Genomic DNA, 20994 nt, shown 5'->3' with positions numbered 1-20994 from the left:
TAAACTTATACATCCTGTCAGTTTATCTAATGTTGTTGCTTCATTCAATTTATGTCTAGCTGAAGTTAAATGTTCCAGGAAAACAGAAAAATCCACCATCAAGCTATTAAAAAAATAAAGTTGCAACAATAAACTAGCTAAAAGAACAGCTTTTCCTACAGGGATCTTAGCTTCCATTGTGCTTTACAGAGGTATGTGAAGAAATATTAGAACTCATACACAAGTTCAACCTGCAAGCAGTATGACAGGTGATGAATAGAAGGCTAACATCTTTATTGTCAAACTCAGGACATACAAGTCAAGAGAATGTGTATGTCAGTTAACGTAGAGACTTTTTGCTTGTGTTTCATACTCTCTGTTATTTCATACTCTGTCAGAAATAGGCAATGGCCAGAGGACAGATAATAAGCTGTCTGAGACAGTGCAATGGGTTGTTCTGTTGCATCAGATAGGTTGCCCTCTGCATTTATAATGAGATACTGAGACAGATTACAGAAGCTTTCAAACCTTTCTTGTTCTTTAATTAATAATAATTATAAATAAATAGATCCTTCTACGAACACACGTGTTGGAAAGGTGCCTTTCTGCACTATAACGCTCCAGAAGATTTTGACTTGAAAATTTCTTGCTGAGACAAGAGCATGTTAGCCCTTTGCAAACGAATGTTGTTGAAAGATGCTCTTCTCTCTTTCATTGAACTGAGATACAGGACTTGGTTTATCATCATCTTGCGTCATTTGAAATGAAATTCAAATTTTGCAGCCTAGAAAGCCAGTTGTATCCTGGGCTGTATCAAAAGAAGCATGACCTGTGGGTCTAGGGAGGCAATTCTCCCCTTCTGCTCCACTCTTGTGAGACCTCACCTGGAGCACTGCATTCAGCTTTGGGGAGCCCAGAATAAGAGAGACACAGACCTATTGGAATGGATCCAGAGGAGGGCCATTGAAATGGTCAGAGGGTTGAAACACTTTTCCCTTGAATATAGACTGAGAGAGTTGGTATTATTTAGCCTAGAAAAGAGAAGGCTCTGGGAAAATCTTGTTGTAGCCTTTCAAATGTTAAAAATGGCCTACAAGAAAGATGGAGAGAGTCTTTATCAGGCTGTTTAATGATAGGACAAGAGGCACGGTCTTAAACTAAAAGAGATTTAGATTAGTTATAAGGAAGAAAATCTTTACTGTGAGGATGTAGATATGGAATAGTGTGCCTGGGTAGGTTGTGGAGATCCCCACCCTGGAAGCATTCGAGGCCAGTCAGATGGAAGTTAGAGCAACCTGCTGTGGTGGGAGATGTCTAGAGATGTCTCCACCCATGGCAGGGGCGTTGAAGCTAGATGGTCTTTAAGATATCTTTCAACTCAAACCATTCTGTGATCTGTAGGAACTGATAGGGTTCTACTACAAGAATAGAGGAGGGGAGGGGCTTGAGTTTTCTGCTGTGTTTGCACAACAGTGTACAGTAATAGGTATATGCAGTAATGTTTATGTTACATGATGTGAAGTTGCTATAAAGCTTCTACTTGCACCATGACTTTATTTTCCTGGCTTAAATATGTTTAATTGAAATGAACCTACAGCAAACAATAATTCTACCATTGAGTCCTCTAATTTAAGAGTGAATTAGAACATGTTTCCTGGGCTCAGAGATTTAAAAGAAGTTAGTTTTGCAATGCTTTACCTGTATGTATCCTATCACTATTTTTCCTGAACTTTACAAATTAAATAGAAGCATCTGAGAGAAAAGGAGGGTTCTAAGATTGCTGAATTTGGGGCATATGAAAGCTATCCTGGTTTCATGTGCAAGGAAAAGAAGTATGTCTTGGAGAGTGTCATTAGTTGTGCAGTGATGCAGATAATAGAGAACACTTTGTGTAGTGGCAAACAAAAAATGTAGCAAATACATAATAACAACTGAACTATGCTTTTAAGGATGCTGGGGGACTATGATGTTTAATGACCTAATAAATGCTGGTAGGTCTTCCAGTGTGGAATGACACAGGTGAAGACAAAATGTACAACAGAGTAAGAAATGACACTTGGAGGAGTAGGAAAACTTAGAAAAAGAAAAGAAAAAAGGGGGAAGAAAAAAAAAAAACATAACAAAACATAACCCACAAACCAACAGTGACTAGTATTTGTTGCCTCTAAGAATTTACTGCTTTAATGTTTTGTCTCACCTTCCAAAGCTAGTAGTTAGAGACGTTTTTAGTGAACATGTCACAAGTCACAATAAATTCTAATGCCAGTCTTTGGTGGTGTGTACTTCCAACTTTCTCCTTGATTTAATCTGTAAACAGTTTTAATTTTAATCTTATGATTTCTTTTTCTGGTTTCAGTATCTCTCTTTTGGACTCGGGGGGGAGGGGGAAAGGACTTTGAATAATCCTGACAATGTATCATCATTCAAAAGAGTCCTAAAAAAGTTGTTTGGGAAAGTGTTTCTCCTCTAGTGGATAGACTTTGGGAACGTGCTTATAAGCAACATTCTGTAGAATTTTTCAGTCAGCATGGGAGCCAGTGCAATACAATTCATAGATATTAGGGTTATGTTTCCACCAAGGAGCACACAGACTGACATAACTGCTTTGCTGTGGAGGGGATATGGGGTCTGGAGGCCATCAAATGACCTTTGTGAGGCCATTGATCAGTTTGGTATCATAAGGGGGTTAGAGCCCAGCATTTCTGTATGGCAGTTTGATGCTTGCATCTCTATCCAACAAAGCTGCTGAGGCACTGTGTAGAGCAGTTAATGGATGCGGTTTAAAAAAAAATAGAATAGCTTCTTTTTCTACTTTTCTGTTACACGAGTTAAAAAACAAAACAAAAAGCAACAACCAACATACCATTCCAGATACATTATATCAAATAAATACTTTTTGAATAGATTAATCAATAAATGCATATAACCTAATAAGTGCTAATTTTCCAAGAACTATGAGATATAATTTATCCTATTTCTGCAGCAAATGTCACTTATCTGTATTGGAAGAGTGATGATTGGAGCAATCAAGCTATGGTTTATTTTTTATCTTTTTTTTTAATCTTTTTTTTTTTTTTTTTTTTTTTAAACTTACCAGCCATAAGGTTTCTTTCTTCTTTTCCACACTTGGGTAGTTGAGGCTATGGCTACAAAAGCGTGCAGCAACTTTCTGAATCCTCTCCCACCAGCATAAGTAATGAAAGGCTTAGGGGTACTGACCCCACTAAATAAGCTACAGCTTATATAAAGCAGGGTGTGACCTGTGGTTACAAGTTATTGTTGTTTTAGTAATATCCTACATAAGCATCTATTTAGGGCTGATTTAATTGCACAATATTGGATCTAATTATGGCTATTTAAAACTGGTGAATGGCTGAGGAAGGATTATAATCAGTATCCTGGTGTCTTCTCTACTAAGGGAAGAAAACATTCCAGACTCGATCAAACAAAAAAAAAAAATAAAGGTCTTTAAGGAGTCAGTGGAAAGTTACATGATTCTATGATTCTGAGTTGGAAGGGATCTTTAAAGACAATCTGGCCCAACTCCCTGCAGTGAACAGGGACACTCACAGCTCCTTCAGTGCTCAGAGCCCGTCCAGCCTGACCCTGAATGCCTGCAGGGATGGGGCACCCACCTCATCTCTCTGCAATCTGTGCAAGTGCCTCCGACCCAACTTCATTGTGGTCAGATGTGTTTGTGTCAGCTTACATTTCTGGAGACTGCATGAGCAGAAGGCCAGATACAGATGAATATCATGTACATATTCTACAACATGGAATGTACAGTAATCTGCACAGATTTGTAATGTCACTGTAACTCAGTAGCATGACTTTGCATAGCATAATCAATTTATGAAAAAGACAGACCTGCCTGAAGGTCTTAGGCATAACTTTGTATAACCGAGTCTTTCTTGGAGGCATACTGACCCTTGATTTTTCTCATTATTTGTTCCTAACGTGCTTGTCTGTAATGTGTGTTTCTTACATTAGAAGCCATACAACCCACTGGGAGGGTATGATTACACAGTCACCTATGCATCAGAAGTTTCTATGAAGAATAGGGGATTGATTAGTGTCTGCCTTTACTTTTACTCATTTTTTGTTTATAGTTTGGCATTCTTAGTACTTCTGCGTAATTTCTCTGTAGCTGTTTGGCGTGGTGTCTTGAGCTGGACTCGGGAGGAAGCTGCAGAGCATCACTTTTTCTGCCATAAGCTCTACCCATGTAATTACAGACACTTCTCTGCTCTTTAAGCTGTCATGTTCTTTTGTCCTGCATCTCATGCCAGGACTTATCTAGAAACGTGCCCTGCCAATTTGTCCCAAGAGGATGTTGTGCACCATTAATTGCACACTTTCAATGGACTATGATAGGTTAGGAGCAAGAAGGATAGTGGGGAAAAAGAGTGATCCCTTATTTTCCTTGCCTCAATGCTTCTACCTTGTGCCTTTTTTAATGTCTCTTCTGTTTTCTTTTGTTTTCAGATCCATATCAAGATTGCATGCAACCAAAAAGGCAAATCAATTGTCTGCAGCTTAAATTTGTATTGAAAAGATCCAAACTAAACCCAGGTAGTAATAACAATTGAGTGAGCGCCATATTTTTTAGCCATCCCTAGAGAGGCTTGAGGGCTTGTTTGCACTTGGATTGATGCAATCCCAGATACATGTACAGACTGGGAGTAGGACTTGAGAGCAGCCATGTGGTGAAGGAGTAAGGGATCCTGATGGACAAAAAGCTGAATGTGAGCCAATAGTGTGCACTTGCAGCCTGGAAGACCCATGTATCCTGGGCTGCATCAACAGAGAGCTGGCAGTGAGCAAGGAGGGGATTGTCCCCATCTTTCTGACCTTGTGAGGTCCCATTTGCAGTACTGCATCCAGATATGGGGCCCCAGTGTAGGAGGGATGTGGACCTGTTGGAGTGGGTTCAGAGGAGGGCTATGAAGATATTCAGAGGGCTGCAGCGCCTCTCCTGTGAAGACAGGCTGAGGGAGTTGAGCTTGTTTAGCTTGGAGAAGAGAAGGCTGTGGAGTGACCTCATTGTGGTCCTCCAGTACATGAAGGGAGCTTATAGGCAAGAGAGAGACTTTTTTTTTTCCACATGGTGACAGGACTAGGGGTCAAGGGCTTTAATCTAAAAGAGGGGGCATTTAGATTGGAATTTAGATTGGATGTTAGGAAGAAAGTTTGTGTTCAGAGAGTGGTGAGACACAAGAACGGATCTCCCAGAGAGGTGGTGGGTACCCATCACTGGAGTAGTTCAAGGCCAGGTTGGATGGGGCCATGGGCAGCCTGAGCTGGTGGGTGGCAACTTTGCCTACAGCAGAGGGTTAGAACTGGTGATCTTTAAGGTCCCCTCCAATCTAAGCCATTCTATGACTCCATTTGAAAGTGTGGTTTGGGTGAGACCTGATACCTGGCATTGATAGGATCAGGAACTCTCAAAAGAGACATCTGTATGCAAACACTGTGACAGAAGTGTGGAGCAGGTTCTGCCTGTGGACAAGTTGTGTTTGGAAGATTTGATGATAAATATGTTCTTTGTGTCTGGTGACCATACAGTGGTGGAAAAAAAAGTGTTAGTTACCTCGTGTTACTGAGCTTTTATATTAATTCAAGTCTCTTCCTGTGCTTCATGCTGCCTGGGAGTTGGTCGCATTACTGAGTTGAATATGTATGTGAATTGTCTGCTCCGTTGCAGGCCTGTGCCCACAGGCCATGGGAAGACTGCTTTCATAGTCTTTGTTGGCTTTTTTCCCCATTCACAAAGTCACAGGTATTGCTAGATGCTGAACAATGGAGGAAGAGATCCACTTGTAATGTAAGAAGCTTGTTAAATATAGAAAAGAAGCTTTCCTCAGTCTTGTGATTTCTCATAATATTTTCACGTAATGTATGTTTCGTTACAAAAGAATACAGTTATTTTAATAGCTTTTATTTATTGCTGGTAACTAGAATGAGATTATGAAGAGATTGCATTAATTATTTGATGGAAAAGTCAAAATCTGAAGCTTAATGCAATCAGTAGATTTAATATAACAGTGAATCTATCTATACAAGGAAAGAAGGTTTATTTCTCTAGATGTCATGACAAAAAGAAAAAAGGAAGTACAGTTAGAGACTAAATAATGAAGTGCTGTAAAAGCAGAGAACTTAATTCTATTGTAATATGAGAGATGATCACTGTTCCCTATTTGAAGAAGAAAGTCCTGTTGTGATAATGCTGAAATAGGAGACTGACTCCATCATGTTATGCACGTGCTACTGCAATGGTTACAAAGCCCTTAACATGTGAAAATTTGTCACAAGAGAAGTCTACTTGCAGCTGTAAGGGCCCAGTCCTGCGGGGTGTGAATTCAAAATAAATTCTTGATCTCTCCCTTGGTGCCAGTCGTGCTAGACTGAAAACAAAACAAAAAATAATTTCATTCAGACATGTATTGTCTTTTCCTGAGATTCCCAAGAAGCAGAACTGCACGATAGCTGGGACACCAATGGGTTACTGAAGACCCAGTGCTGTGTTCAGTGAGTTATATGGGGTTTTGGGCAGAGTGAGAGGACAGTACTGCAGTTTAGTCTAGAACAGAATGATGAAGGTTTGAATCTCTACTTCATGCTTCTGTGTTAGAACTGGATACAAGTTTGGATAGTCAGCACAGAAAGTTGGAATAGGAAGACTGATGTTAAAGGTCTGTTGATGATGCTTGACTCGTATCCGTTTTGCCAGTAATATGGTTATATATTTTTCTCCTGATGGCCAGAAATTATTTTCCATATTTTATGAGTTATGTCCAAATATTTCCAGAGCCACAGAAAGTCTGGCTGTATTATAAAACAAGCTTTAGGTAATTAATACTCAACACTGAGTGAATTTGTTTAAAAAATAAAAAAGTGTCCAAGGGTTGGGGTTAAAAAAAAAAAAAAAAAAAAAAGGTAATAGAACTTCTGCTTCTGCTCGTAGTTTTGAAAAGACAGTTTTCTCCTACTTGGAAGTAGAGCAGAGCAACTTCTTTTTGGGCTGAAACAAAGGAAGCTAAGACGCTATCCTATTTATTTACTCTAGCTCAGATTTACTTTAGTACTACAGGGGTATTGTAGATAAAAAGCCAAACAGTGAAAGAAGTAACAGAGACAAAAGAATGTGTGCACATGCTTTCCCAAGAAGGCTGTTAGCAGTTTTTAGTTCTTGAAGAAGTTCTTAGGTAGCAAGATAATACATGGTTGAGAAATCATTCATTCTCAGTATGTATTTATTTGGTAGCATTTTGGTGTTAATAAATAGAATATTTATTACACAGCAATGAGAATTTACATTATTATTTTTTTTTTTAACTGAGAAACTAACCATGCAATTGATCATGCACTGAGTAAATGCAACAGCTTTCACTTACTGTATCTTGACCCGTTGATTCATCAAAGTCACCAGCAGTACACAGCGGTCCACAGGTTCAGGGAGTGGATTGGCATAGGAGATCTCTATAGTTGCAGCTTTGTTCACTACAACCCGGCGAGGAATCTAAATGACAAAGACACTTTTCCCATTATTCACTTATACTTTTCTCAGTTGAACTGTAAGGAGAGCATCTCTTTATATTTGAAGATGAATGAGATATTGATAGGAGTACTGGAATTTAACACATAGTTGGTATGCTTTCCTAATACTTGAAGCTGGATTTGGATTAGCTAAATAGTGCTATAGAATCATTAAGGTTAGAAAAGACTTCCAAGGTCATCTAGTCCAACCATCCATCTACCTCCAATATTGCCCACTAACCCATGTCCCTAAGTACCACATCTACCCTTTCCTTAAATGCCCCCAGGGACAATAACTCCATCACTTCCCTGGGCAGCTTGTACCACTGCATCATTGTTCTTTTTGAGAAGAAATTCTCCCTTTTGAGCTGCATACAATGTTGTCTTTTTTTTTTTTTTTTTTTTTTTATACCACTTCAGTGAAATAGAGCACTGATTACATAGACATATCATTAAATCTGTCTGATATTTGGGTTGGTGTTTTTTTAGGGCACGTAATTAATTTGGTTAAATTGTTAAAACTATATAAACTGGCCCTGATGTAGATTAGAATTCAGGGTTTAGCTCTACTCTGGGAGAAGTCAAAATTGTTTGAAGGCAATCTGAACACTTGCTAATAGCTGGAATAAATATGGAACAGAAAAAATTTCTGTAAAATCAAAGCAGTGGAATGTGACTGGGAAAGAAGAATGGTAACAAAGCAGATTCAAAGTGGCCTCTCTCATACACTGCCATTTTGAGAAAACATACTTTCTCAGATTAAGCAGGCAAACTTTTAGAATAACAGCTGGAACTGCAGTCCAATTTCATGCATTTATCCTCAAATTCTCATTTTAAGTACTGAGCTTCAGGAAGGCCCTTTAGTTCTTTCTGTCTATTTAGGGTATCAGTAAGGGAATTGTTTACCTTAATGATAATGTTTGTGTCCTCTAAAATGATTGTCTTCTCCACCAGCAGCTTAACCCCATTCATGTGCATGACTTCACATAAAGCAGTAACCTGGATCCTTTTGTCAGTAGTCAAGTTTTTCCCATAGTAAGCATAAGGGATCTTTAACTGGATATGTTTCTCTGCAATTCAAACATGTAGGGACTATTACATTCTGAAAGAATACTAAAGAAAAGTGAGTGTTTGAAATTATGGAAGAGAGCAGAAGATAAGACAGCAGGGGTCTATATATTTCTTCCTTGTGCGGCCAGTTGTACACTTCCTTCTACTGCAGAGTCTTTTTTTTCTGCTTTAAAGAGCTCATTTCACCCTTACAGTTTGGAATGGAAGATTTTGGCCTGAAGCAGAATCTTCTTATCTGCATTTCACTGGATTTCTGTCCCTGTGAGTTTTTACTAGTTATGGAGAGAACAAATAGTTATATGCCTATATCCTATTTGTTTACTTCAGTCAAGAAGAAAGCCTGTTCAAGAGATCTTTTTCAAGCATTCTAGTCAGCTGTTTTTTGTCTTAGTCCTAATATTTTTCTGCTATGTATAGGGTGTGTGTATGAGAAAGGAGGGGAGCCCCTGGAGATTAAAAAGATCTTTATACAACAGGCTTCTTAATTCCTTGTTAGAGTAAAGTGTGTTCCTATATGTATTGTATTGATCATGGGCACACATATCATAGAACTGTTTGAGTTGGGAGGGACCCTGGAAGGTCCAACTCCCCTGCAATAAACAGGGACATTGTGTTGTTTCTGGTGCTCTAATATAGATTCCTTCTTTATAACAACTCATGAGACCTTCACTTCCCAGTTGAACTACTGCAAGTTTTTAAAGGGAAAAATATCGTGTAAAATTTGTCATAAACAGTGCTACTGGGTGATGGAATAAGTCAATGTACTGTAAGACTGATATGGACATTATATCAATGTTTCTTCCTTCTGTTTGCCTTCAGGTCATTTTAATGGCTAAGAAGAGCTGTAGAAATGCTCCTTGGGGTTATCAGAAGTTACCTTGCTTAGAACCAAGATCCACAGAGGTGTTTGCTTTCAGGATCTCTGCCACTGCTCTCCTAGTGTACAGTACACTTGACGCACTGATGTCCACTTTCACAGTCTTGTGGTCAGTGGATAGGTTATTGAGAATTAAGATGAGGTTAATGTCTTTGCCAAACACTGGAGGTTCAGCCAGCTTGAACTTCCCAGAGATCCCAGGGTTTCTCACTGAGTCTGAAAGTCTTTCATGTGGGGAAGCGGTGTGTCCTTCTGTGATGTGTGATCCAAATATCTTGGCCAAGGCCTTCTTGTAAACTCTTCTTTCTTCAGAAGAGCCTGGTTAAACGAGAACCGAGTAAAATTCATACTTTTTTTTTTTTTTTTTTTGCCACTGGGCCTCCTCTATGTAAAAGCTATCAGAATGACAGAGTCTCAGCTCTATACTGCCTAGAAATATGAAATACTTGAAAGTTCCTCATATTTTTAATAGTCTTTTTCTTTTTTCTCATAAAAGTAATAAACATAATGTACTAAGGTGAATAAGTTACTGAAATGAAATATCATGCATTTGTTGGTGGATTTTTTTGAAAATGCAAGATTTCTTTTTCAGAATATGCAGTAGTGTTGTAGGTGTCACTGCTAATCTGATGATAAACAGCCTCTGTATTAAAGGTGGTTGCGCTAAAACCTTGCAGAGGGAAGTGCTGAAATACAGCCACTGATTCTGAACAGCAAGCTGTAACTCTTATTTAAAGACATATCTCCCTTCAGAAATTAGGCATCTAAAAATATTCCTGCAAACGTGCTATATAGCTAAGCGGATTTTAACAGTTGCTGTTTCATTTTCTTAAGTACAGATGAATGACACTTTCTACCTTTCCTGTTTCCCAACTGTTTTGTTTTCAGAATCCAATACTCTGAAGACTGTGTCTACAGAGAGTGCAAACACATAACAGCTGGTTAGCTGATGGCTGGATGTCAAAGTAGAAGCACAAGAGAGCATAGTTTGGTGAATAAGTCAGACAGGAAGGCTGAGTCACCACTCATGGGAGCAGGGTAAAATGGGGTCTTCAAAAAGAAAAATTGAAGAGTTGGAATGGACACAGTAGAGTTTCTTTGAGAGAAACTGAGTGTGTGGTCATTTGGGGAATAGATGTCTAGAATTAGAAGACTGGTTTAAGGTATTTGATTAAAGCCTTGGTGGTTGTCCTCACCCCTCTGCAAGGTAAATGAAATGCTACTATTTACTAATCTAACAACTTCCATTACTACAATCAGTGGACTCTAAGACTTCTTATGAAAATTTGCATTTTTCTGCCTCTGAAACTCAGAGCTCTGTTTTTTGTATATATTTCATTTTGTAATTTTGTGTGAGAGACTGAAGTATGTTTAGTGTCTGTCATAGTAAGGATGCTAGCAAGTACACAAAAACAAAAAATATAATACTTGCTGTATTAGGAAAATAGTCTGACAACAGAAATATTTCTCAGATTCCTTCAGAAAATACCCAAGCTAAACAGGCTACCCATCCTATCACCAGGAGTTCAGAAAGGCATAAATTATGATAACAAACACTACCTTCTGGATATTTGTAGTTATAAGTGATGTCCACACGGGAATTACTGCCAACAGCTTTGGTGCTGATAAACCTGCCAATTATTTCAGTATCACAATAAACTCTTTTCTTAGTTCCATCATTGTATACAATCCATCTGTTGCAATCGGCATTCACCTCTGTGTACACAAATAAGGTGTCGTAATCCAGGTCTACATCACCTTCTTTGATGGCTACAACAGATGCAGGCCCGCACTGGAATAATCCTAAGGCATAAAAAAAAAAAGTGTCAGACTTGATTAATCGTACTCAGTTTGGAAAAGGAACATTAAGTCATTACACTGTTACCTTTGCTTTGTTCCTGTGGAGTCGCATCTAAAACCTGCCATCCATTGTATCGTGCTCCCAGATCTGGGCGAATGAACCAGCTTTCATTCCAGACATGATAATCCCTAGAGACAGAGTACAATGTCTAGAAAGCATAGTAATATAGAGACATATAGGCTCACAGATTGAAAGGTGTAGGGAATTGGTTTTTTTTGTTTTTGTTTTTTTTTGTTTTTTAAATTGTGTAAGACATGACATAAGTTATCTGTTTACAGCAGCTCACTGCTTTCTATGAGGTACAGATTTACTGCCTGCTGTTGAGTTGTAGGCCTCTGTAATAAAAAGAGAACAAAAGCAGTGAGTATGTGGAACTGAACAGCTTACTTTGGGGGTAACAGGAAAGATTTAGGCCTTGGATATGGACAGTGTTTGGGGATTGAGCTCAGTAACCTTCAAATGTGAGGGCTACAAGTTAAAAAGAAACTTGGGACAGCTATACTCAAATTATTCATAACATTAAATAGTTCATCTGTAGTTGTGTGCAGCAGGAAGTGATTAGAAAAAATCTAGGAACAGCGTGTGATCAGAGTGATCCTTCCCCTGATGTACCCATCTAGTTTCTAGCAGTCAGAAAATTAGGGACTTTCTGAACTAGAAGTAACATTGAAGAGGAGAACCTTCCTTGACCTGCTAGCCACACTTTTTTTTTTTTTTTTTTTTTTAAATGATATCCTGAGGGATAGCATTGACCATCTTAGCCACAAAGGCACACTACTGGCTTATGGTCAACCTGGTGTCCACCAGGACACCTAGGTCCTTCTCTACAGAACTCTCTTCCAGCAGGTCAGCCCCCAACCCGTACTGATGCATGCAGTTATTCCTCCCCAGGTGTAGGACCCTACAGTTGCCCGTGTTGAACCTTGTAAGGTTCGTCTTTATCTAATTCTCTAGCCTCTCCTGGTCTTGTTGAATGGCAGCACAACCTTCTGCTGTGTCAGCCATTCCTCCCAGCTTTGTATCATCAGCAGACATTCCGTCCCTTCATCCAGGTCACCAATGAATATGTTGAACAAGACTAGACCCAGTGCCAACTACAGGCCTTCAAGTAGGCTCAGCACCATTGATCACAAACCTCCAAGCTCTGCCAATCAGCCAGGTCTCAATCCACCTCACTGCTCATCTATTTCATGCTTCCTAAGCTTATCTAGAAGGATGTTCTGGGAGACAGTGTCAAAAGCCCTGCTGAAGTCAAGATAGACAACATCTACTGCCCTCTGCTCATTTATCCAGGCAGTCACAATATCACAGAATGCTAGCGAATGATCAAGCATGATTCTCCCTTGCTGAATCTGTGTTTACTTCTCCTGATAACCTTATTTTCTTCCACTTGCAAATTGTATTTGAATTATCTCTTATTTTTGCCCTGTAAAGTGAAAGGCTATCTAAAGGAGTGCTGGAAATCTTACTGGGGAGGCTCTTATGTCCCTAAGGGTATGACATTGGAAGCTGAGAAACAGAGGCTTTGAATGTGTGGTGAAAGAAAGTTATTGTAGCAGTAAACTAGTTAAGAATGTGGAAGGCGCAGAGTCGTGTTATCACAAACAGGTTGCTTAAGAGTTAATAAGTAAGAGACTTTGAATCTGGTACATTGTCAGTGGAAGCATTTTACATTTTTATGAAAGTTGCAATTAGTTTGAAGTATGGGACTGAAAAAAAAAATGTGTGTTTTGGATTTTTTTTTTGTTTGTTTGAAGTAAATGTTTCCCCAAAACAATGGAATATAGTTTTACATGACATTCTAACTGCTTGGAGATGCAAAAACTTATATTTACCATGTGGAATCCTTGCTGATATTAAGACTTTTTCCAGAGCTGTCGTAGTACTTATCAATGCTCAGATTTCTATCCACGTCATGGGCAGAGTTAAAATTGGAAACCAAACGAGTTGGGATCCCCAAACACCTCAGAACTGAAATACATTAAAAACAAACAAACAAAAAAAAAAAAAACAACACTTTTGTAATAGATTATAATAGATCATGTGTCTGAGATTTATCTCAATCAAAATATTTGATTCTTCAGGATGCCTTCAAAGCACTGTTCCTCTTTATAGAATTAACTGCTTTGTAGGTCTGAAAAAACCCGAGGTCACGAAGTGCCTCTGTTTCACCACAGTCCTTTACTCTCAATGCTTACCTGTACACATCACACCTGCAAACACCCAGCACTGGCCGTATTGAACAGGCCTATAGTTATCTTGACGCCATTTCTCGAGGATTACTACGCTGCCATCCCATCTGGATGGATTCTCATGTGAATGGAAATTTCCTTGCCACTTTCCCAGGAGAACTCCATTATCGTTATCGTTTCCATTGATCTAAAAATGGACAGAACAGGCAAAAGCAGTTGTGTGTAATATACCATATATAGGGCAACTAATGCATTCTGCTTTTTATAGAGTAAGTTGTCCATTTCTTACCATAGAACTGATGACTCGGCCCACATATTTAGGGTCTCCTCTTCGAGCTACATCAACAACTGGATCCTGACGATAGTATAGACTCAGATCAAGCATGGTGAGACAGGTGTTTAGGAGTTGATCTTGAAACTGATAAGGTAGGAGAAATTTTTAAGAAAATAGTTACTCTAACATGATCAGAGCAGATTTCACTACAGTTCCTCCTTTCTGAGGTATTCCAGACCAAAGATTATAGGGACAGTGAGGCATAAAGTCAGTGTGCAATTCAGACTACAATATTGGCTAAAGCCAAGGATATCTAAACAAACCATGAGTTTGGCATAGTGCCTTTGTCCATCAGGAGAAATGACTTCTGTAAAACTACAACTGGCAAGCTTATTCTGTCTGCAGTTACTGGATTCCCTGGAATTATGTCAGTGTCATTTCTGGCCGGTTGTAATTTCATTAAAAACAATGGGTATCTTGCAGCCCCATGAGAATATTTTCATTTGTACTGTGGATGCTCTGCTCACAGATAAGCTCTATAAATGTATTTGGAGCACACAGTACTTGTAGAAGTCAACACTAGCTGCAGTGCTGTGCTAAGCTCTCAAGCCAAAGTCATGCTAGACACACAGTGAGCACACCACAAGCAGAGCCAGCCAGGTTTGTCCAGTTTGCATATAAATATGTATTACTTATCAAAGAAGCAAACAATGGTAAGTTAAAATGATATTGGAGACAAATGAACTTTCTGCAGCTTACCTGTCCATAGTACCATCCTCTTGCTTCAATGTACTTTGCATTGCCCACAAAGATAATTCCATTTTCATTTAGAACATATTCCTGTCTCTCATTTTCATTAGCAATGTAGACATCATCACCTGAAAACCAAGTTGTACATGCTTTTACACTTAAAATGGGGAAAACTTGCAACCTTTGAAAAATATTTCTATCATTATCTAAAGTGTGGAACTAACTTTACTATTTGGAAAACCACATCTCAATGTTATAACTCCCTGGACATGTGCAGTTCAGTAAAAATTCCTTGTTATTGTATATGTCCTGGTGGAAGGGGGGAAAAAAAAAAAAAGGCATGTTATTACTGTGACTATTTTCCTCAATTTTAGTATAGCCTTTTTGTATTATACAAATGTTGCCTGTCTTTATGTTTCAATTTTGTGAGGAAGATGAAAAAAAATCCCAGCTGGCTCTCTGGAGTTCTATGCTTTGTTAGAGTAGTTAGAAAAGACATTTGAAAATAATCATGCAAATAATATTTTCCTTTATTTTCCAGTCACGATCATCTTGTTTTAAAAGTCTCAAACAAAGATCTCTACTTGCCTGATCCAAACAACTATCAGAATGTTATTAGGAGAGCCTGTTGAACTGTTCTCTTTGATTGCATTGCTACTCACTAGTTGCCCTACTCTGACACGGTGCGTAGCTTCTGCAGGAGCATTGGCTTCCCACAGATTTTTAGGTTGATTTGTTCTCTCCTTATGTAGTACTATCTGCTTGGCTCTGTTTAATATCATAATATTGAAAATTATTTTCAGAAACTTCAGGATTTAAGAAAATATTTATAAAAGTTTTCTGTTCTATTGAGTCAACTTTTTTACCTTCCTAAGGGAACTTCCCTTCCCTTCCTTCCTGCAAGTAAAAAGATTATGTCAGAATATCGGAATGGCTGAGGCTGCAAGTATCTTGGAGAGATTTCCTTTTATTAAAGTTTCGTAAAGACATTTAATATTAAAACATCATTTCGTACATGAATTAATAATTAATAATTATTGTTAATTTTACCATTCTTAGAAGATGGAATTTCCTGTTTCCAAATTCTGTATCTATTTTAGAAATGCAGTCTGTGAAATTAATTGCTTCCTGTTGGGTAAACTAAAAATTTTAAGTAGTTTTTTTTCCTATCCAAAAGGCTTTTTGTGTTTTCAGTCACAGTAGTAACACTGCTCTGAACATGTTATACTCCTGTTCAGGAATGTTACTTCCTGTTCAAGAATGACTAACTGAAAGAATAGCCCAAGTGAGGCCACATTAACTTTTTGTGCAGTGTTATTAATTATACATCTGAGGAGGTATTTCCTCTTATGCAGTTTAAGATTGCATTTGTCGTTTCAGGGACATTTTACTGTGGTTCTCATCATTTGACCTGTAAGTACTTCCATATCCCTCACGATTTCTATTTGAACCTTGACTGCTTTAAGTATTCATTTACTGATATTACATGTATGAATTAATTCCTGTCTTTTCCAGCTTAATGACTAAGCTCCTATGTGGAAATGTATCTACAGACAGTCATTTGCAGGGAACATAATTTTTCTATTTCCTTTTACTATGGCACTTCCTATAGTGGTAATGTATCCTCAAATTGAATCTGTTCCTGTCTCTCAGGAGCAGCAACTTATTTAGCCACATCGTACTTGAATGATACTTGTTTTTTTTAGCAGTGGTCATAGCATGGTCAGGTAAATCTGGAGGGCTTTTCTGCAAAATCATTAGTTTTAAATTATAAGGACATTGCTTACTTTATCATCTGGCAACAATTTCTCTATTTCTCTTGTCTTACAGGCTCTCTTAACCTTAGAGTGATATAGTTTAATGCTAATCCAGGTTTCTGTCATGGATTTGCAAAATCTGAGTTTGGGAATTTGCATTTCTTCTGCAGCACGCTGAGGCTGCAGAAATTAAAAATGGGAGCAGCAAGAGAAGGCCCTTTTCAACCCATTATGAAGATGTGGGAAGTACCAATCTTCACATTAGTCCTCTATCAGTTTTTATAAGGATTGTTTGGGCTACTATCTCTGCAGATAACATGTACAAGAGCAGTATTGCATTGATTTTGGTGTGAGTTACTGTATGCTTTATTTTCTGAAATGTACATGTGCAAACGAAAGCCTGTTAGTTTCTCATCTACAGAATATGTGATCTGCTCAGTCCTGAAGACAGTCTATAGTCATTCCATAGAGCACATTTCATTAAAGAGGTGAGAGAAGTGGTGCGTTTTTAATGTAGTGAAACAAGATCTGTGAATGCATAGCTGAGATATAGCAACCCAAAGAAAGGCAGCTTGAAGGAGCAAGCTAATAGATCAGTTTCATTCAAGAGAAAAGTCATCAGTACCTACCTGGGCACCAAGGATTGAAAAGAATCACAAACTGCCCCAGGAATCTGGAGAAGATCTTGTTTCCTGAGTTTACCTGGAGGAAGAGATTGTATCGTCCAATGATGGCATTAGCTGGGCTAGATATTATAAAGGTCATATGTCCAGACTCACTGGGTCCCTGGGCAGCACTCCAGCCACTTGCTCCCACCTCAGAGAGGTTAAATACAGCCCTTGTACGATGAGATTCTGAGGGGGCTGGTCCTGCCAGAAAGATGAGGCAATTAGTTTACATTCTAAAAGGTTACTTTAGTATTAACCTCACACTTAGGCTACAAAGGAACATATTGTGGGGGGAAGAAGTGTTAGAAATGCACAAAGAAAAATTGAATCTCTAAGCATAATAGTAAGTTGGCAAAATAGAAAGGAGAAACACCATCCAGAGAGACCTGGATGCACTCAAGAATTGGATATATGAGATTCTTATGAGGTTTAACAAGGTCAAGTGTAAGTTGCCTCAACTTGGGTTGAGGCAAACCTGGATACACACACAGAGTAGCGTCTGTCTGCTCTGAGAGCAGACCTGCTGGAGAAGGACTTGGGAGTCCTGGTGGATGAAAAGCTAGACGTGAGCCAGCAGTGTGTGCTTGCAGCCTGGAAGGCCAATAGCATCCTGGGCGGCATCAACAGAGGGCTGGCTGTGAGCAAGGAGGTGATTGTCCCCGTCTATTCTGCCCTCATGCCACCTGCAGTATTGCATCCAGGCCTGTGGTCCCCAGTGTAGGAGAGATGTGGAGATGTTGGAGTGGGTCTGGAGGAGGGCGACGAAGATGCTCAGAGGGCTGCAGTGCCTCTCCTGTGAAGACTGGCTGAGGGAGTTGGGCTTTTTCAACTTGGAGAAAAAAAGGCTCCAGGGAAACCTCATTGTGGCCCTCCAGTACACGAATGGAGCTTACAGGCAAAAAGGGGACCAAATGTTTGCACGGTCTGATACTTTAAACTCTTTAATAGCTTTAAACTCTCCAGAGACATTCAAGACTGGGTTGAATGGGGCTCTGGGCCCTGATCTGGTGGGTGGCAACCAGCCCACAACAGGGGGTTGGAACTGGATGATCTTTAAAGTCCCCTCCAATCTGAGCCATTCTGTGATAATAAGGGGAAGGTAGAAGGAATAGTGCTTACAGCTGAGTAAGTGTGGAGTAATCTAAGGGAGCATTACCTATTTCAGTGACAAAAGCTAGGCTCTCCTCAGGGTTCTTTTGTCTGTTGAAGTACAGAGTAATAGTGAAGGGTTGTCCACGCCTCACGGTCAGCTCAGTGTTGGCATATCTGTCAGTATGGTGTGCGCTTGCATTTACTGAAGGCTGCCAGCTAATATGTGTTGGTTTCAGTTCTGTAAATTAAGAGAAAATATTAAGAAGCTGACAGCATGAGAAGAACTCATTTCCTGCCAAGTAGAACGACGAGATTGGCAAGAGCAGTTATCTTTTATTGGAAGAAGGACAGATAAAGAGCAGATGATCAACTAAATTGATGAAGTCTAGTTGTTAATAACAGAAAAATTGTGCTTGTATTTTGTTACTGGGCAGTCATACACCAAGATCACAAATACTTCCTAGTACCTATATACAGGTTTTATGCTGTTTTATGACTGAAAAATTTATGGAAGCAAATCACAGTCTTTTCAAAGTCAGTACCAATAGTGGCTACTATCCACTCTACAATTTTCAACATGTATGTTTTAATTTTCCAGAAATGTCTGTTAGGATGTCTGTCTTACCTTTCCTGCTTACATTTTGGACTAGAGTATGGAAAGATGCATAGTGAGAGATGATCTGTCTTGAATGAATGAATAAGAAATATTTGTGGACACATTAGCAGTATCTAAAGGGGGAACTGTAAGAAATAAGGAAGACAAACTCACTAGAAGGGTCTGTTGTGATAGGACAAGGGAAAATGGTTTCAAATCAAAGGAGGAGATATTTAGATTGAATATAAGCAATATGGTTTTTTTTACAGTAAGGACAGTGAGGGACTGACACAGGTTTCCCAGAGATGAGGTAATGGATGCCCCATCCCTGGAGACACTCAGAGTCAGGCTGGAGGGGGTTTGAGCTCCTGCTCAAACTGTGGGTGTCTCTTCATTGCAGGGAGTAGGACCAGGCCTTTAAAGATTCCTTTCAGCTCAAACGATTCGATAATACACTGGATCTTTTGACACAGAAAGTCATCTGGCTAAGTTTAGCACTGTCCAAAATTACAAGCGGATGGTTGGGATTACTGTTCTAGCAGGTTTTACCTTCATCATGTCCTAGAGTAATTCTGATGACTTTTAATGTGCTTGGAGTTCTTTGATAACAAGTGTCCCCCTTCACACATACTCTTATCATAGTCTATTGTATAAAATCCACAAAGCAGTGTTTGCCACCCTAAAAGCTATACTAGCATCGAAGCATATGTGCTTAATGAATACGTGCATTATGTACGTAAACATATATATACTATACTAGTATAAAAGCAAGTATGTATATGATTCTCCTAGCAGGAATGTTTTCCCTTCTCTTGCTCATGCTTCAGTGCAACTCTCAGAGTGGGAAAGGATGGATTAAGGCCTGTGGCACAAGGCCGTATTATGGTTGAGATCTTCAGACAAGCTTCCAGTTCTGTCTCATACCATATAGCACAGCAACAAAATACTAAGTCAGATCTGAAACAATATAGCTGCACCTTAGAATACGATCGACATACAAACTTTGAAGAAAGATTAAGAGCAAAATCTACCTTAATCTGTCAAAAAAAATAATAATAATAATAATAATTAAATTCAAGAGAAAAGGGTATTTTGTTTGTAGTCTGAGATCACAGAGAAGTAATGTGAGTAAGCATTGATAGACTGAAAGAAACAGTATCACACATTTCTGGGACGTCAACAGCATTAGGCTATTTCCTTAGCAAAGCAACATTAAAAAAATTGACTTGAAAACTTGTCTTTCACAATTGAATAAAAGATAGAACTGCTTTCCAATTGTCCAGATCACCAGTCATTATTTTAAATGTTGATCTTGGTGAATAGGAAGCAGAGATATTGTCACTACGAGGGTTTTAAGGCTTCTTTGAATTCCCTTCTGTGGAGTTCATGCTCTCATATGTTGGATTACACAGATTTTCTTAATACAAAATAAAGTAGAATGTTTTTGAAAAAGCATTTAAAAATAAAGAGTTTATATAGAGTTAGGTGCGATGCCTTTAAAGTGATGGGAATTTTTTTTTTTTTCCCCCCCTCAGCAAAAACAACTCCTGTTAAACTGAAAATAATTTTCAGACAGTCCTATGTAATGGTAATTGGTAATGACAATAAGACACTGCAAATGAGTTGCAAATGGTAGTATGAAATTTCCTCTGGATAAAAAAATCTGTGCAGATTTCTACAGGGCAGGTATCATAAGTAACCAATCCTGAGTAAAGTACCTGCTGAAGGGAAGCAACTGACACAGAGAACTCACCTGCCATCCCCTTAGCTTATGTGAATTGCATACGCCTTCTTCTTTGTTCTTCAAGGGAGTCCAATTTGCACTATTCAAAAAACGAAGAAACCCAGCAATCTTTGTGTACCGCCAGCTGAGATTCAAGAGGAGGAATAGGTACTTAGCAGTTGTTATTAATACATGTAGGCTTGTCAAATGAATTAATTAGTTGCTATAATAGAAGTATGTCTAATGCCAATGTTCCTGTACAATGTGGGTGTAATTACGGGAGGAGATACCAAAATTATTTACTCAGAGGAAATGCATTCTCCTGAATTCCAAGACGAGTAGAACTTCCTACAAAGAATAATGGGTGTGCCACGAATAAGTTATCTTCGGGGATGAGGAAATAGGGAGTGTGGTGGGACATACAAACCATATGAAGGAAAAGAGGCACTTCCTGATGACTTAACTTCCAGGTTGGTTAATGTGACTTCTGGTTTTGAGACCTTGCCCCCTGCCCTAAGTGAAATGATAAATTCCCACTAGAAACAAATATATGTCTACGTGTTTGTTAGCCAGCTCCATATTATCTATTTAAACAGAAATTTTCTTTCAAGAAAAAACC

The 20994-nt window shown here is 38.8% G+C and overlaps 1 protein-coding gene across 1 annotated transcript; it reads right to left on the bottom strand.

Moving 5' to 3' along the window:
• Window positions 1–6172: 6172 nt before the first annotated feature.
• Window positions 6173–20412, bottom strand: LOC100542400 (protein-glutamine gamma-glutamyltransferase 6-like). The gene is made up of 13 exons (XM_085241856.1): window positions 20406–20412; window positions 18122–18295; window positions 16927–17166; window positions 14550–14668; window positions 13806–13934; window positions 13523–13703; window positions 13160–13295; window positions 11349–11452; window positions 11024–11266; window positions 9464–9781; window positions 8422–8585; window positions 7374–7498; window positions 6173–6383 (listed from the first exon to the last, which is right to left on the bottom strand). The coding sequence occupies exons 1-13, from the start codon at window positions 20410–20412 to the stop codon at window positions 6233–6235; spliced, it is 2091 nt and encodes a 696-aa protein (XP_085097982.1). The 3' UTR covers window positions 6173–6232.
• Between the last annotated feature and the right edge of the window lie 582 nt (window positions 20413–20994).

The sequence above is a fragment of the Meleagris gallopavo genome, chromosome 22, assembly GCF_905368555.1.
Source record: "Meleagris gallopavo chromosome 22, MGAL_WU_HG_1.1, whole genome shotgun sequence".
Lineage (NCBI taxonomy): Eukaryota > Metazoa > Chordata > Aves > Galliformes > Phasianidae > Meleagris > Meleagris gallopavo.
Note: the sequence above shows the minus strand (reverse complement) of the source record. Positions and strands in the feature narration are given on the sequence as shown.

Coding starts and splice junctions, on each gene's coding strand:
- LOC100542400 (XM_085241856.1), bottom strand. Junction 13,935..14,549: donor GAGGATGGTACTATGGACAG/GTAAGCTGCAGA, acceptor CTACCTTATCAG/TTTCAAGATCAACTCCTAAA. Junction 13,296..13,522: donor TGCAGGTGTGATGTGTACAG/GTAAGCATTGAG, acceptor AATGTATTTCAG/TTCTGAGGTGTTTGGGGATC.